The sequence below is a fragment of the Aptenodytes patagonicus genome, chromosome 21, assembly GCF_965638725.1.
Source record: "Aptenodytes patagonicus chromosome 21, bAptPat1.pri.cur, whole genome shotgun sequence".
NCBI classification, from domain to species: domain Eukaryota; kingdom Metazoa; phylum Chordata; class Aves; order Sphenisciformes; family Spheniscidae; genus Aptenodytes; species Aptenodytes patagonicus.
Window position 1 is genome coordinate 4848837 of NC_134969.1, and position 17843 is coordinate 4866679.

The window sequence follows — 17843 nt, forward strand, 5'->3', positions numbered from 1 at the left end:
AGCCAAGCACAGCAGAATTTCAGTTTAATATGCACACCCACGCAGCCTTACTAAAAACCCAAGACACTCCCCCGGTCCTCCTTGGGAAAGACTGAGCACTGCAGCGAGCATCTCGTATTTCAGCTTCACCACTTGCACAAGCTAGGACTGGGAATACTCTGTCATCTGGTGTTAAAAAAAAAAAAAAAAAGGTGGGGAAAGAAGTCTCCCAAAGATTTCAAGGTATCCCCGACGGCCCGAGAGGGAGCTGGGTGTAAAAACACAGGAATATCAGGCAACACGGGCACAAGAGGGACCAGATCACACTGCTGCGGGTTTATTAACACAACCGTCGAGTAGTTACTGCCTTTTGTTCACCCGATCTTGGCTCTAGAGAGTGAACTTTTAACTCCAAAATGCTTCCATTCCCCCATTTGTTCGGGCAGGCAGCATGTACGTAAGCTCACGGCACCTGTTCTGTGTCACGCTGTAGAAAATGACAACTACTTAATTAAAGAAAAAGAGCAATTATTCAGTGTGTGCGCGGTGTACGATTTGCCCTTGCCGCAGCGACTGGAGTCCAACCTCATACCTGAAATGAAACGGGGGAAAGTCTTCGCAGCCTCTGGAGCTGCAAACTCCAGCACCCAGGCTGTGCTGTAAACACCGCGAGCTGCAATTTGCAGCGCTGACCCTGCCCCAAACCAGAGGCAGATCCACCCGTGCAAATCACAGCCTCGGCTGTGCCTGGGACTTGCAGAGGAGCAGCTGCCCTACCAGCGGGCCAGCAGCTGCCGGAGTCGGAGCAAAGAGGGAAGCAAGTTCACGTGAAGGTTTTCCTTCCACCGCAGATGCTACCTCCTACCTCATTCTCCCTTCCCTTTCCTCCAATTCTCTCTCCCTCAACCTTTCAGGCACGGTTTTCCCTCTGCCCCTGCCCTGCCTCTGCCTCCAGCCCTTGTGGCTCCGCTCCCCCTCGGCTCCACTCTGAAGGTGGAGACACCCACTCCTCCCCAGGGTCTTCCGCTCCCTTCTTTCCTCCGGACCTGACCCTCCTTCACCCACCTCCGCAGAGGCCTTCCCCTCCCTGCGGCAGCTCCTCACCCCCCCAGCCCCCGAGCCCTGCCCTAACCCAGCCTCCCTTCCTCCTCCGGGCCCGCAGGTCCCCCTCACCCTGCCCTCCCCTAACACACACCAGCTACGGATCTGCCTTTCGCCTCGCCCTGCCTTAGCCCTGCCATCCCCCTCCTTCGCCCTTACCCCGGCCCTGGCCCGGCCCAGCTCAGCTAAGCCCAGCCCAGCCCAGCCCCTTCTCCCGGCCCAGGCATGGCATGGCCTGGCCTAGCCTAGCCTAGCCTAGCCTAGCCCAGCCCAGCTCAGCCCCTTCCCTTGGCCTGGGCTGGCCTGGCCTGGCCCAGCTCAGCCCAGCCCAGCCCCGTCTCCCAGCCCAGGCCTGACCTAGCCTGGCCCGGCCCAGCACAGCACAGCCCAGCCCAGCTCAGTTCAGCGCCTGGCGTGGCCTGGCCTGGCCCAGCCCCGTCTCCCGGCTCAGGCCTGGCCTAGCCTAGCCCAGCCCAGCCCAGCCCCTTGGCTTGGCTTGGCTTGGCCTGGCCCGGCCCGGCCCGGCCCGGCTCGGCTCGGCTCGGCCCCCGACCCGACCCCACTTCCGGGTCCCCTCCCGCAAGGCCTTGTGGGCCGGCCCCCGCCCTGCGCGATCTCGCGCGACCTCCCCAGCGCCGCGCGCGCCCCCGGGACGCGTGACGCGAAGGCGGGGGCGGGGAGGGCTATTGCATCACCGCGGTGCGCGCAGCGCTCCCCGCGTGACGTCAACGCTTCCCCTTCCCCAACGCCCGCGGAGGGAAAAGGCGGGGGGAGGAGGCGGCCCCCGCTCCGCCCCCTCCCAGGAGTGACGGCTGCGTTGACCAACGAGAAGCGGTCCAGGTGTGAGTGATGCGGCGGGCGGCCAGTGGCGGGGGCGGAGCGGCGGGAGGGGGCGGGGACGGGCGGCCGGGGCGGGCTGGGCTGGGCTGCGCCTGTCAGCGGGGCGGCGGGATGGCGGCGCTCTACGCCTGCACCAAGTGCCACCAGCGCTTCCCCTTCGAGGCGCTGAGCCAGGGCCAGCAGCTCTGCAAGGTCCGGGACTGCCGGCGGGGCCTGGGGCGGCCGGCGGGGGCCCTTGGGGGAAGGGGACCCGGGGCGGGGGGAGGGGGGGGGGCTGTCTGTGAGGGAGCTGCTTGGGTGGGGGGGCAGGGGCCGAGTGGAGGGCTGCTTGTGAGGGAGGGTAGGCAGGGGGTGTTCTGGAGGGGGCTTTCAGAGGGACTGGGGGTAATTGGGGGGCTGTTTATGGGGGGGCCCTGGGGGCATCTAGGGAGGCTGGGGCCTCGGGGTGGTTATTTGGGGCCTGAGGGTACGGGGTGGGCAGTTGAGGGCTGTGTGGGTGGGGTCCTGGGAGCATTCGGGAGGTTTTGAGGGGCTGGAGGCATGGGGGCAGCTGGTAGAGCCTGGGGGCTGTTGGGGGGGGTATGGTATTGAGGGGCTAATAGGGGAGCTGTTTGTCAGGGGGACCTGAGGGCACCGAAGGCTGTTTGGGGGTGCTGGGGGTATTTGGAGGGCGTTGGAGAGGGAGTCACAGGGCCGTTGGGGAGGAATTGGGGGGGAGGTGGACGCTGTTCACGAGGGAAGGCCTGGGGACAACTGAAGGGCTGTTTGTGAGGGAGGCTGTTAGCAAGGGGAGAGGCCTGGGGCATTTGGGGGATGCCGGGGTGTTTGGGAGGGTCTGGGGACGTTTGGGGGAGGCCTTACGGTATCTTGAAGGAGGGAGGTGGGTCGTGGGAGACAATCTGGGTGGGTGGGGCAGTTTGGGTGGGGAAGAATGAGATCAGGGATGAGACAGGGAACGGACGGCGAGAAATGGAGTAGCCTGGGATTGCTGAGGCAGATGGGGCAAAGGACGTGAGCACAGGGGAACCGCCGAGGCATGGGGTGAGAGGAGAGCGGGGCCAGAGGCATTCCGGGCACAGGAAGCTCGTGGAGGGCAGAGGTGTGAATAACTGGCAGGACTCTCTGTTCCTGCCCTGGGAGGTGAGGCCAACCACTGTGACCCTTGTCTGTGGGCGTTGGGCACAAATAAGCCCTTGTTACGAATCTCAGTTTACTTCTGGCTCACCTGTGACACATGCCATTCCTGTCACCCTTCCTCTGCTCTCAGCCCTTGTAAGAGCAGCGTGAGTGTACAGGGAGGAAATGTTTTGCGTTTGACGGATGTGTGTGCGTGTGGTGGGAGCGGAGGTCAGCAGGTAGTCTGGGATTTCGGGAAACGGTGTGCGGGAGAAGCACTCTGAGACTCACCGAACGCTTCTGTTGTTGCAGGAGTGCCGGATTGCACATCCCATTGTTAAATGCACTTACTGCAGGACTGAATTCCAGCAGGAAAGGTAAATGCCCGCTGAGCTGGGGAGACCTATGTTTTCTTTAGAACAGACACACCCGGGGAACTGTAATGTTTCCACACCTTTGATGACTGAGCCTTAACCTGTAGATTGTTGCTGTGGAAGACTTGGGGGACCTTTGGCCTTCTTCAAAGGTCTGCCGGGCAAGTCCGTGTGCCTCTGCGGTGTCCTTAGATTTACACCTTTTGCTTGGCTTTTATTTTTGGTCAGTGCTCAGATGTATCTTCCAGTGCAGGATCTGGGTGCATCTTCCCGCGAGTTTTCCTCTTACCTGATTTCCGGTATCCAAAAATTATTTCCTAATGTGTTTCCTTTAGCTGTGCTTTTGCCTTTTTGCAAGTTACGTAGCTTACAGAGGAAGGATTGGTAAACCCAGTAGCTGCATGCGGGCATTGTGTGGGGTGTTCTTTCCTGTGTTTGTTGGACAAATACACCTCTGTCCTGACCTCCCTTAACCTTGTCAACCAGAGCAGACCTCCTCCAGAACTGAGGCTGTCACCAGTGCTGAATCACGCCTGCTGCCAGTTAGCCGGTGATCAGACTCCTGTATTTGTAAGGACAAAAAACTGGTGTCATCTGGGGATGCCTTAATTAAAAGATACCTCCTAGTAATACCACTTTTTGGCAAATTATCCTCAACCAGATGGGGATAGGAAATGCACTTTGATATCTGAGTCCCTAGTGAAGACAAATACAGCCTCGCCACTGGAGACGGAGCCTAGGGGGGACTGGGATCCTAACCACAGAGGTTTAATTTCCTTTGGGGAAGTGTTAATAGAATGATCTGTCCTTCTTTTTAACAGCAAAACCAACACAATATGCAAGAAGTGCGCTCAGAATGTGAAGCTCTATGGCACAGTAAGTGAGCGGGGCTCGTTCTCACCAGCCTCTTCTCCTTTCGTCTTTCTTGTCTTTATCCTGCTGAATCCCAGAGCAGTTTATGGGCTGGCTCTGTTGTAATAGCATGACTGATCAATAATACGCGCGTCCCTCAAGCGTGAAGCTTTTACCTTTTCTCTTCTTTTAGTACAGAAAAGAGCAGCTCTGCATCATTTTAGGCCAGGAAATGAACTATTCGATATCCAATAGAAACAAGAGCGTGCTTACACAAACTGAGATTGCTGCAGGAAGCAGTGATAAATCTTTTTTTCCTGCTTGTCTGAAATCTGAAAAAGAGATTTTGATTGTTTCTATTTTGGTGTTATACATTTTCTAAACATTTCATAGTGCCTGATAAATGGTCTGGGTGCCATGGCTAAATACACTTAGCTAGAGACCAGGGGTCCAAATGTGTTTATGTCTCCTGGATCAGCATTATAGTTAGCTTGGAACAGGGAAATAAAAGTTTTGAAGTGATGGGGAGAAGGGGAAAGAGCAATGTATTAATGTAAGTAGAAGGCACTGCTGTATCAGTTGTTTTTGTTTCTTAAAGCCAAAACCCTGCCAGTACTGCAACATAATAGCAGCGTTTATTGGAAACAAGTGCCAGCGTTGCACAAACTCTGAAAAGAAGTATGGACCTCCGCACTCCTGTGAGCAGTGCAAGCAGCAGTGTGCGTTTGACCGGAAGGACGATAGAAAGAAGGTCAGTATCTCTGTAAAAGGAGTCCGAAAAGGTAAAAAGGCTGATCACAGTGATTGTCTGTCCATCTCCTTCACGTGTTCTCGGGCGTTTCAAAAGGGGGTTGTGAAGTATTTTTCTGGAGTTCAGCTTTGCTGCGGGAGCTGTGTTTTGGAGCTGTTTAATCTTTGAGCCCCTCTACTCCTCTGTCAGATCTACTGAGAAAGATCTCTTGAATTTGGCCTAAGGGTTAGGTGGGCTGGCAAAGGAGGAGGAGCCTCAGTGAAATGTGAGGTACCTGCTCGGGGAGAGGGATGGGGAACGATATTTGTGCCATAGCCTGAGGAGCTGAAAGTGTCATACCTCCACCAGGAAACCCATTCCATGGCTCCTGCGCCCTCTTTGCCTAAACAACATAAGTGCTCCTTAGGAGGTGTGTATTTCTAAGGCCTGCTTCCTGCAGGCTGTGAAATTCTATCGTTCGTTTTGGATGCTGCACTGATAATCCCTGTCCTCCTGCTGATCCTCCTTGAGCAGAGACCCTTGCTGTTTTGGTCTCCAGTGACTACCCTGTCACGTACCATTCCTCGGCAGGGCCTCGGCAGAAATCCCGCTAGAGTTAGCCTGTCTTGGTGAATGGGTGCTATAAGATGGTCTGTAAGCAAAGCTCGGCAGAGACCGCAGTTACGATAGATTAGCTGCTATTGATGAGTTCTGTCTGCATTGCACCAGCCATGCCAGATGCACTTCTTACCGCTTCCAGGCACGCGAGGGATCCTTTTTGAGTCGCTGCTTGCACATATGTGATCTTAAGCCTGAAGGTGCTTCTTGTCTTCTCTGTGTTTGGTTTGTGGGCAGGAAGCAAGACCAAAACTTCTCCCCCTCTCTTTCTCTCTCACCTTCCAGGTGGATGGAAAGCTGCTATGCTGGTTATGCACGCTATCCTATAAACGGGTCCTACAGAAGACCAAAGAGCAGTGCAAACACCTGAGCAGCTCTTCCCGGGCAAGCCTGCAAGAGAAGGAACAGTACAGTAGGCTCAGCGGTGGCAGCCACTATAACAGGTAACCTGCACGAGCTTTTCCGTTGTGCGGGCTGAGCTTGCCTCTGGGGTGAGCAAACAGGGTGCCTGGCTGCACCACGCTCCTTAGGTACGCTTCCTAAAGTAACTGGGAGAAGCGCCTGGGGGCTTGGTACCTTGGTGGTGGGTTTTGGCAGCCGTCTGTTGCTCAGGAGAATCTGGCTAAGTCAGGCTTTGTTAGATTGCAAACCCCACTGTGCTGGAGTAGACTTGTAGTCCGACAGTGCTTCTTGGTGATTCAGCTTACTGAACTTGTACACAATTAAAGCTAAATTGCATTTGTAAAATTTAATGATTGAAATGTAGATTTTAAGCATGAGTTCTTCACCTACGTACTGATCTGACTGACGCGTTGTTTTCTGTTTATTTTTAGTCTCCAGCTACTCTTCAAGGAATTAATTTTTTATCGTTCTTTCTTGCGCTAGGAAATACTGTTTTAATAGGTTCAAAGTGGGTGGGAATATTTATCTGCTTCTCTGTCTTAGACTGCAAGTCATTCAGGTTCTGACATACAATTTCCTCATTTTTCTAGCCAGAAAACCTTATCCACCTCTTCTATTCAGAACGAAATCCCAAAGAAGAAAGCCAAGTTTGATGCCATATCTGCCAATGGTGACAGGTGAGCCTGTTATATGGGGGAATTGTGGGTGGGCAGTCTTGTTTGCTAAGTTTATATAAGACAGAGTTCTGTGCAAATAGCAGGAAGCTCTTTTGCTAGAGCAGGGATCCCGGGCTTTGGGACCTCGAGGGGCTGCGTTAGCAGCTTTCCAGAACCTGGCAGGCCAGTGTTACTTGGCATTTAGACATAGGTTTGAAGAGGAAAAGAATACCTAGCGCCTGTACCTGCTAGAATAGAAACTGCTTGTTGGCTGAGCTCCCCAACAGCTAGAAAAACTGCAGCCAGATCAGCTTTGTCCTCTCTCTGCAGTTACAGGGAGAGGGGGACTGTTGGCTGCGCTGTAGAGTTGAGGTCTGCAGGTTTTGTGCTTTCGGGGCCGTCAGACTGATCTGCAGGGAGACGGCCTGAGAGGAGAGGATCAAGACCCACCTCCCGTTTCCCCTCCTGCCTTCTGGGGGAGGGACAAGCAATCAAACAGCTTTGCTTGAAAGCATCCGATCCCATTCTGCTGTCACAGTTTGTGCTAGATTATGTTGACACCGGCTGCACGCGCAGCAGAATGGGAGTCACTAGCAGAAACAGGAGATTGAGATGGATTTTTATTTTTTACGGTCTTGTACGTGCATATTTTCATTCCTGCCTTTCCTCTCTGATTCTCAGCGTTCCTTCCTCTCCCGAGATGCTTTGTCCCCCTATCCAGAGTGCCCCGTCCACGTTGGCGCAGTGGGCTGCTTCCCAACAGAGTCTCGGTGCCCACCATTGTCCTGTTTCTCAAGGCACTGACATCCTGAAGTGAGATCACCTCTTGTTTTCTCCCCTGTTGCCCTCCCTCCCTGGGAACTGCCTCATACATGGAAACTGTCCCTATCGATGGATCTCTTTCCAAACAGCAGTGAATTGGGAGCACGGATCAGAGCATAGGCTCGTTAGTGCCAAAGGGTCTGTTAAAGCCACCGGTAATTAATTAATTGCTACCTACCGTGAATGTCTTTTCTTCGAGATCACAGATCGCATCTCTCCTGTAGATACTATTGACACCTTGTCGATGTTGGTGAAATGTTACAATGGGAAATAGAACTGAAATAATTTTGTCAGGCAGCGATTCCCCCAGAGCGGTCTAAAAGACCATTTATCATCTGAACGGTGTTTGCAGTTAAAAGTTGGAAAAATCTAAGGATTAACTGTGGCTCGGGAGCCCCGGCTGGGCATGGAGTGGTCAGAGCATTCATCTGACTGCTTTTAGTGCTGGTGGAGCCAGAGGAGAGACTGGAGACAGGTCCGTGGTAGAACCGGTGCAGCCCATCAGTATTGCTGCAGCTTTCCCTCTAGAGCCCTGTTAAGGCTCCTGCTCATCTACTGAGGCTGCTCTTCGGGCTGTAGGACGGCACCAGGTATTTTTACCTGCTCGCTAAAGCCTGGGCTGAGACTTAACAACTCATTGTAATACCACTGCTGGCTTGAAAATATCCAAGAAGCAAAAGGTCCCATGCTCTGGCAGCAGTGGCTCAGCCATTCGTTTGCAAAACAGGAGCATGTATTAGGGGAGTCAGATGCCTTCATTTCTGTTTGCTCTTGTGTCAGATGTTGTCACTCTGGCTCCTGCCAAGGCTGTGGTCCTTGCCACAGACTTGTTTTGGTGAATCCCAGTAACAACCTGTGTGTAATTTTAGCATCTACTGGAGAGCTCCGGCAACGTGCTGTAGAAAAGGCAAGCTGCAGCTGCCTTAGACACATGGCTGTGTTTCTTGAGTAGAATAATAATGGTGGTTCATTAAGTGTGTTTTTGGAGTCGCTGGGTTTTTTTGTGAGGATGAACCCCCCAGAACCTTCCCCTCTTGCACCATTCTCTATAAGATCGTCCCCCCCAGAGTCAGCCTGGAGTCTGGGTCACAACCCGAGTATGGAGTTAGGTGCGGCAAGGCTTGTTTTCATCATCAGCGTGGTCTGGAGTGGGGTGATGCACAACCAGCACCTCTTCGCTGCTGAGATCGGCCGCAACTTTCTGTACAGTGTGTCTTGGCTCCAGCCAAACTTCTGATGCAGCCTTCAGCTGGGTAAAATCTGGGCACACGTGAACTCGGCTCACTTTGGCAACACCCCCAACAGGGTCCAGCTTATCTGAAATTGTTGCTCCTTTGCAGATACAATAGGAATTCCTTTACCATGTCTTACTGAATTCCCTCTGTATGTTTTTGTTTACATATTTCGGAGCGGATGTTGCTCCCAATGGCTGTGATATGCGGACTGAGCAATTTCCAGTGGTCGTTTAATGGCTGGCGTTGAATGGTTCGTTCTGGGTGAGCTCTGTAGGGAGCTAACAGCACTGGCCCTGCTGCGCGTGGAGTAGCTTTCCCCCGCAGTGACTCTCAGCACAGCCTGCAGCAGACCTTGCCCTACTAATCCCGCTGTCCTGGGCTGCCCCTGTGTGTGTGAGCACCCCGGCTTCACCTCCAGCCTCTGGTGCTGTGCTGGTCCTGATTCGGGCAGTGCTCGGTGTCCCCATCCTCCTGTGCAAACGCTGCCAGAAGTGTCTTTATGTTACAGACTCTGCGGATGAACACGCTGCGGTCCCTTCTCCCGTGACTATAGACAAGGTGCTAAATTGTGCTTTTAACACCAGGCAACGATGAGCGCTACTGACTGAGCTGGCTGGGGGAGGGCAGCGATGCCGGAGGATGCTGAGCAGCAAAGTTCCTTTAGTAAAAAGATTCTCATCTGCATAGAAAAGTCCCGGCGTACGCTTAAAGCACTGGCACTTGGGCTGAACTGCGCCTGCTTTTGGTGGTGGTAGAGGAAGTGTAAGTTCAGATGCCCGTTCCTATTGACCTGGATGGATTTTTGCTCATGGGGGATATTTTTGTCTAAGGTGAAACTCGGATGCTGGTTCGGTCAGCCTGGTCTGTGCCTCTTGATGCTAGCCTGACTTCAATAGCAAAATCTTTAAGCTTGGCGTTTGTTTTGCCTAATTTCAGCCATTTAACAGGTGTGGAGTTTAAGGCAGTCATTTTGGTTTCTTGTCCATTCAATAGAGAGAGGCAGGTGTCTTTGGAAGAGTTCCATTTTTTCCTCTGTCTTCACTGAAAGCAATGGGAGCTCATCAATTCACTTTAATTAGAGGCATGCATTTTAGACTGTTCAAACGTGGAGACCACATGTCCCCCTGACCTATCCCAAGGGGTTGGGATCCTGGGTACGGAGTTTATTTGTAGGGGAAATGGCTTTTTGTTGGTTGGTTGGTTGTTTTAATTCTTAGTCTTTGTTAAAGGAATGGAGTGACTTGTATTTGGCAGTTTTCCTTCTAATTTTGGAGTCTCAGGCTGCTTCCTTAACGCGGGGCTAAAGACAGAGAAACCTTTCATTACTAACTTGTCAGTCTTTCAAAAAAAAAAAAAAAAGGCAGGGGGGGAAGCTGCTTCTTTACTTAGCACCTTGACACATTTGAGAGTGCATTTTGCAGCAACTGGACAGGAAAATACCTGCCTGTGCTCACGTACTTGACAGGAGGGGATGCCTGGGCACTCTGAGCCCTCCGTTACCCACTTGTGGGTGCAGACCCCGGGGGCAGGTGGAGGCCCTCGGAGCCCTGGGGTCGGGTACCGGCTCTGCTGAGCTGGAGAGCGGCTCTGTGGAAGGCTGGTGGCCCGCCTGTCCCTTCTCCCCGCTGGGTGGCAGGGCCGGCTCTCACCTTCCCGGCTCCGCAGTGTGCTCTGCAACAGGAGCTGCCAAGGAGGGAATTTTTCCTGCCGGAGCTGCTCAGGGAAATGTGAGCATCTCCCGGCAGTCTTTATCACCCCAGGATATGGCAGCAGGGAAGCTTGCCTGGGCAAAGGAATGTGTAAGCAAGAGTTTGTTTTTAGCCAGAGGGAATCAGTGAGGAAGCCTTTTTTTTTCTCTGTGGAGGCTGCTTTCCCCCCCCCCCCCCTCTTTCTTTCTCTCCTCCCCAGCATATTCGCACTGAGTGGGAAATTAAAGCTACTGTTAGTAACATGCTTGCACACAGAAAGGTGCTGGAGCACCCACCGTCATCTTGCACAGCCTCCGCTTGGGGAAACTGTACTCGGGAACAGTTTTAAAATGGAGGTATTCTCCGCTAGTGTGCATGTATGAACCTCTTCTGCTCTCGAGCGCTGCCCAGCATGACAAGCACAGTGCTAGCTCCAGTGTACTCGGAGACCTGTCACATCTTACGCTGTGGGCTCTGCTGTCAGCATGTTTTAACCATGCAAGACTCTTCTACCGTGGGCTGTCTCCTACAGACCCTCAGTTCTGAGTTTTCCTTTGCCAAGCTTTCTCTCCCAGTGCTGCAGGGCTATCCTGTGACTTTCAGATCTGTGAAGCTGCCCCTGCTTAGTTTCCCTCTGTAGATCCCCAGCACAGTGGTGGAAAGAGCCTTTTCTTCTGCCGCATCCTTGCTACCCAGTCCAATCAATGCAGCCTGTGCTTTTAATTAGAAAATGGATTATTTCCAGGCACTAGAGGAGACCCCTGTGTGAGGTGAGCAGCCGGTACTGTCTGCCTTGGTGTACAGATGGGGGACTGGAAGCATGGAGGTGGCAGCGTACTTGAGAGAGGCAGTGATTCGGGTTCAGACCATGCCTTCCCCAGTCCGCTGCAGCTCCCAGCTTAAGAGCTGAATGCAGGCTTTAGGACATGTGCTGACCTACTCTGGAGGCTTTAAAAAAATGTCAGGCTTCAGGTAGCCCTGGCTATTTATCTTTATAGCAGCAGTGCTGTCTGATAACGGCCAGACTTGAAGTAATCTTCTAGGTGAAGCTATGTTGCCTTATTACTGTTAAATTTTTATACGGCAATTTCAGGCGTGCGCGGCTGGGAGTGTGCTGCCCTCTTAGCACCAAGAGATAAAGATCGGGCTTACCATTACAGCGGTAAGGAACAGAAGGCAGGCAAAGATCAGGTGAGCTCCCTGGGCCTGTGGCTGCAGCTTATCGTATCTTACGATCTGAAATACTGTAGCGTAAGACACTGCGTGGCTGCCCAGATCACTGGATATCTCGTAGGGAGATTAGCGAATTACCAGTGCAGGGGAGTGACTCAATGTCCAGATAGGTTTTCAGCTGGTTGCTTAGGTTTAGAGTTCCTGGTGATGTACAAGTGGTGTGCTCAGCTATTTCTCTGTCTTCCTGGAGAGTTTTTCCTGCTCTGAAGTGGTAATGAAGCTTCTTCCTAAATTGCTGTATCATGGTGGAATCAAAATACAAAAGTCCAGCGTGTCTTTTTACCCCTTTTCCCTGCTGAGGACAGTGCTGACTTTAGGTGTGTCCCTTTGCTTTGTTTGTTTAACTTGAGGTTATTTGTTTCTCTTTCATGTTCCCTCCTTGCCGGAATGTTTGTTTATATTTAATGAAAAGTTTTGCTGTACATCCAAGGACTGCCTGTGAGCAAAGAGGGTTCCTAAGCGGTTGCATAAAGTTTCATTAGCTCTCTGATCGCTGTCCTCAAGGCTTTGGTTTGAAAAGGGGTCCTTGCTGTTTGAGTGGTTGCTGCAGACACTGGCCGATGGTCACCCGTAGGAGTCCCGTGTCCGTGCTGATCACGCAATAATACAGCTCGCTATATCACAGGTAATCCCCGTTGCCTGCCATACCATGTGTTTCCCAAATTCCATGTGGCATCCAGGGCAGGGATACAGGTAACACCTGCATTCAGGGAGCGTTCGGAGGACACAACGCGTGTCATGAAATGATTCCCGTTCTCCTTCGAGTGCTATCTGTGGGGGTTTCCCTGCCTCAATGAAGAGAAGGGGTCGTGATGAGAGTCTTTCCCTCTTCTTTGTTGCAGTTTTTCTCCGGACCTCGCCCTGGACTCTCCTGGCACTGACCACTTTGTTATCATTGCCCAGCTGAAGGAGGAGGTGGCTACTTTAAAAAAGATGCTGCACCAGAAAGATCAGATGATTTTGGAGAAGGAGAAGAAGGTACAGCCCTTGGCTTGCTTCCCCCCACAGCATGCTGACATGTTCACACAGATCACACTCCAGCAGAGTCTGGCTTTTTATCTTGGAGTGAGCAAGAGAGTTTCTGGCTGTTTCCAGGCTGCCTCCTTTCCAAAGTTAAAGAGGCTTTCTGGACCCACCCAGGAGATCTCATTTCATAAAGGGCCATTTTCTGACCACTGTCTCAGAGACTTCCGTGTGGCGGCAAGACTGAGAAAAACCACACTGCTCTGTGCAGAAAGACAGCCCTGGCCGCTCCTGCTTCTCTGTGGCGCTCAGTGATACGGTTCTGGTCTCATGGCGCTCCCCCTGCCCACCCCAGCACATTTCCGAACTCATCCAGTCTCACGGAACTTCTGCAGAGGCATTTTCTGTGGCAAGGTGCGTCTGGGGTTAAGGCATTCATTTCTTCTTCCAGCTCACTTGCTCCTTACTGGTTTATCTGCAGATCACGGAGCTGAAAGCTGACCTGCAATACCAGGAGTCGCAGATGAGGGCAAAGATGAACCAAATGGAGAAGACGCACAAGGAGGTCATGGAGCAGTTACAGGTGACAGCATTTTTGTTTTAATTTGCTGAGCTGTGCTGTACCCAGGAGTGACTGAGGACACTCCTGATCAGAACGCCCCGTGAGCTTCTGCACACACAGCTCTGCTAACGCTTCTCAGCCCTGTCCTACAGCCTCTCTGCTCTGCCAGGCAAGCCCCTCCCCAGCTCTGTACCAGGTTGCAGTGCATCATAACCCCTATTTATATCCTCCTTGCTGCTCTCTACTCGGGCTCAGACTTACTGTATTGTAAAGTGCTGTGTTGTGTCCTCTGTGGACTAGACGGGAACCATCAAACTCATTTTACCTATCGCCAAAATCAGGTTTGAACCTGTTTCTCCAGACCGCAGAACCTTTGTCAGCTCCCTACACCGCGTAGCTCTTAATGTGATTTATGTGACCAGTAACCAGAGAGAACAAAGCTCAAGAAACAATTGGCAGTTCCTTTAGCACTGTATCTCTGTAGTCCAAATAAAGAAGTCCCTGAGCTCGAGGGAACAGGGAGAGCAGGATTCTTGTCATGGCCGTGGAAACAATAGGCAGACTATCAGCATGGATACGCTCTGAGCCACCGAAGAGATCAGGTCAAAGGGGAGCTGGTTACAGGGAAGAAATCAGACACAGGAATGAACTTTGCACTCTTTAATTACTCTGGGGTATATAATGATCTAAAGCCCTAGCAATGAGAAATGGGAGGGGATAAGACAAAAGGCTTATATATTCCTGCTGAGAAAACAGCCCCTCCTCCATTAGCACACACCCAAGTTAATTATTGGAGTGGAAGACAGCTTTTGGAGACTACAGCTGCTGTCAGAAAGCCGGTGCCTGTGAGGTCCCCTTCACGATGCGCGTTCTTAAGCGCTGTAAGCCTGTCTGAAGGTTGGGATATCTGTGTGTGGCGTGCCGAGGCCTGGATGTGCTTCCCGCTCCTCGTGAGCTGGGAGGCACTGGTGGTTTGTATTTGAGGGACTGACGAGAGCCGGAGCCTTCGGTCTCTGTACTGCTTTATTGATCCTGCACTGCCTGTGTCAGCCCAGAGCTGCTTCTATCTCATAGCTTTGGGAGGCCTGCAAAGAATGAGTTGGTGTTTACTCCGGTTCTGAATAGACAATTTTCCATTAGCGCAAACCACCGCTTTTCGGTTGCCTTGACAGCCCTGGCTGTGAGGTCAAGGGCTAACTGGGAGATGACCCCCCCCCCTCCTTGCAGTGGTTTCCCAAGGCAGGGCACGCTGGTTGCTCGGCGTGCGTGGGAACAGTATACCCTGCTGCTGCCTTTGCTGTAGCTCAAAGAGGACGTCTGCCTTGAAAGCTGTCGGACGCCTTCCAACAGCCTTAAACTTGCTCAATTCTGAAAGGAAAGAGGAAGCATCAGATCCACGAGCAGGTTTGCCAGCAGCCACCTGCCTCTCCTGGGTGGAGAGGGGTTTGCGTGTCTGTCGCCCGCTGTGCTGTTCTGTACTTAGCTCGGACTGGGACTGCCCCGAACTCGTTCTCTCTGGTGTCCGAATGTTTTACTTCAGCTGGTATTGACTGAGGCTCTGGAACTTTCTTCACTGATTCCAAAATAAAAGTTCAAATCCTCTCGGTGTATTGTAGGTGCCTTGAAGTGTTCATGTGATTCGCTTTTGGAACGTGCTCTTGGTTTTTATTATTTTGTCTTGTCTTTTCGTGGGGGGAGGCAGGGGTGCCTGTATTCTTCCAGTCTGCAGGAGGTAAAAGAAGCTGCTTTACCACATGCAGCGCTGGAGCAGAGGGTTTAATTCCTCTAATAACCCTTTGCATATTCATTCATTCACGGGAAACCAATGCAGAAGACCTGTATCTGGCTTCACACGGGTTCTACCCCTTATCCTACTGCTATAGCATAATTTACTACATGGGCTAGAGGAGAGCGAGCTCAGAAGTTTGGTAAAAGGGGCTAGAGAGCCTTGTTTGTAAGTTGCCAGGATTTAATTCAGTGTAAACCGGAGAGACTGTAGGTTGTTACATGTTGGTGCACTGATGGCTTCAGAAGGCGTCTGGTAGGGGCGCAGGATCGGTACAGCGCTGAATCCTGGTAAAATGTTGGCAGCGCCTGAAGAAACCAGGGGTGAGGCAAAGCTGGAGAACAGCGAGCCGCTTCACCCTGCCGTTTTTGAAACAAGTGAGAGCGTGGGGTAGGGGAAGCTGGCCTTCGACTCGCTAAAACAGGAGTCAGGGTGGGGGCTTGGGTCACCAGAGTTTTACTCCACCGCTTCTCACGCTGTCAAAGCACGGTGGCTGGTGAAAGAGGAAGGAGGGAAAGCCAGTCCCGCTGACCCTGGTCAGTGTCCTTGGCTGGTTTAACGCGAGTTGCGCGTTTTGTCACCTTTCACTCTGGAAGCTGTTAACTTTCAGCCCACTTCTCGGTTACAGCGGGGGGGAGGCGAGGGGGAAGGGATGGGAAGAGCTCTTTCTAGGTGGTTAGAGATGAGGTGCCGGACTTGAGCCCGTGCTGTGATGGCGCGCAGCAACATCTACCTCCTTTTTCATCCGCGCGCAGGATGCCAGCAGCTTCTGTCCAGGCAATTCTAGGATCCCGAGAACTAATGATGATCCGTGCCATTAAATACGCATTTTCACTGTGTTTCCAGGCCAAGAACAGAGAACTCCTGAAGCAAGCAGCTGCCCTATCGAAGGGCAAAAAGCCTGAGAAGTCGGGAGCAATAACCTCCCCTTAAAACCAAACCCCCAATCTGGGAGCTTTCCCCAGCATTAGCCAAGGAGTCTAGGAGGCCTGCCTGATCGCTGGAAGCCAAAACCTCAGTGTTGTCACTATCCCACTGCCGTGGACTCGATGGAAACGCCTGGTGTGTGTTGCCTTTCGACAGCATGCTTGAGCGTGTCTGGTTTCGACCTCTGTTGAATACCGGTCTGTATCGTGGTGATCCACGGGGAGAGGTCCCAGCCATCCTAAATCCCCCCCCCCCCCCCCCCCCCAACCCCCGAAGTACTGCTTTCTGGAAGTTTTTGCCTAACCAGTTACTACCACTGCCAACCCTTTCTGTTAGCAAACAGGAACCTGCTGCGTTAGAGACTTCTTGCTGGTTCCCAACCTGCTGCTGCGAGGCAATAGCCGCGGCCAGTTGTTACGCAGATAAGACGGGAGCCACGTGTGGTGGGAGCTTGATTTTTTTTATTTTATTTTTTTTTTTTCTTGAACTGTTCCCTCTTCAAAAGGAAGCCGATAAATCACCAGCCCAACAGATGTTACTGGAAGGTTGTGCCACTGCTGAGAACGGTTGATCCAGCTTTTTGAAGATGCTTCCAAAATGGGGGCTACGTATTTATCTTGGAAGTTTTTTTTGTTTTGGGGTTTTGTTTGTTTTGTTTTGGTTTTTTTTTTTCTTCTTTTCTATGTCAACTTGGCAAACCGAACTGCCTGGTTTTGTGTTTTCTTGTTTTGTTATGATAGCTTTTGGGTTGGGAGCCAGAGTGTAACGATACAGACCCAAACCCACCCCATATCCCCCCCCCCCCCGCCCCCGGTGCCCTGGTTACTCGGTGACCTTTGGGGCTTTGATGACTTCCGCAGCTTGGTCTGATCAAGCGTCTCTTACTCCATTTCTTTACACGAGGAGAGTTCAAGGCTTGGATGTTCCCTCTGCTCCCCTCAGCCCCTGGACTGAGCTCGCCCTCTTCTCCCCCCTTGCTCCCTTCCGGATGGAGAAGTAGGGGCCAGGCCGGCTCCAGGAAAGCCCTTACTCAGGCAGCGACCCAAGCCGGGGAGCGTTTCTTGGGGCTCTCCGGGGCCGTTTCTCCCTGCTGATGAAAAGCCAGCAGAATAAAAGGGCTACGCAAGTTCCTCCTGACAGGGATGCGCTTCTCGGAAACGGCACAGAGACCGCAGGACCCTTCCAGCGAGGCCAGCCGGGGTGGGCGCTCCCCGGGCCCCGTCCGCAGTGCGTCTCTTGGGGGCGGGTGGGCTAAAAAGCACTTGGCCACTGTTGGGGGGGAGTGGGGTTGGGGGGGAGCAAAGCACCGCCCGGCTCTGGGCTGGCAGGGAGCGCTCCTCGGCATCCCGGCACCCAGCTCCGGTCAGGGTGTGAAGAAACATCTCGGGGTTTGGAGACCCCCCCGGGGGCAGAGGAGTAGGGGATGAAACCTTAGTCCGGAGCGGCGCTGAAGGTAGGTAGCGAAGAGGAGAAATCGTCCTTTGTGATGCAGGGCCGGCTGCTCTGTCAGGGGTTTTATTACGCTTTTAACTAGAGATTGTGATTTTTTCCCCCCCCCCTCATCCTTTTTCTTTTTTTTTTTTTGTTACTAAAGATGACTTTGCTCAAAGGCACTTTTTTTTGGATGATGTTGGCTTCCGGCATGGAAGGAGCACGCTGCAGCATCAGACACTCTGCCATGTGGGTTTTTGTTCTTTTTTTTAAGAGACTTCTGATGTGAAAACAAGGAAAAAAAAAGGAAAAAAAAGAAAAAAAAAAAAAAGAAGCTGTTACACTTTGCCAGAGTGTGACAGCAGGAAAATACTCACGTAATTTTGTACTTCACCGGTTTTTAGAAAATGAGGTGCATTGGTGGGATTTTTTTTTTTTAAACGGGGGCTTTGCTTTTTCACTTCCCTCGAGGTAGAGAAATAAACAGAGGGAGGAAGGCCCTGTACATACTATTATGGTTTGTTTTTT

The 17843-nt window shown here is 52.3% G+C and overlaps 1 protein-coding gene across 5 annotated transcripts; it reads left to right on the top strand.

The window, feature by feature from the left end:
* The first annotated feature begins 2004 nt into the window (after positions 1-2004).
* On the top strand, positions 2005-16124 carry FAM76A (family with sequence similarity 76 member A). Of its 5 annotated transcripts, none has more exons than XM_076357648.1 (10): positions 2005-2112; positions 3349-3413; positions 4232-4286; positions 4861-5013; positions 5896-6053; positions 6603-6689; positions 7350-7481; positions 12489-12624; positions 13091-13192; positions 15804-16124. In XM_076357648.1, the coding sequence occupies exons 1-10, from the start codon at positions 2032-2034 to the stop codon at positions 15888-15890; spliced, it is 1056 nt and encodes a 351-aa protein (XP_076213763.1). In that variant the 5' UTR covers positions 2005-2031; the 3' UTR covers positions 15891-16124. The 5 variants fall into 5 exon arrangements, with proteins under 5 accessions (XP_076213763.1, XP_076213762.1, XP_076213764.1 ...); XM_076357647.1 differs by lacking the exon at positions 15804-16124 and adding an exon at positions 14399-14781; XM_076357649.1 differs by lacking the exon at positions 15804-16124 and adding an exon at positions 14475-14781.
* The last annotated feature ends 1719 nt before the right edge of the window (positions 16125-17843 follow it).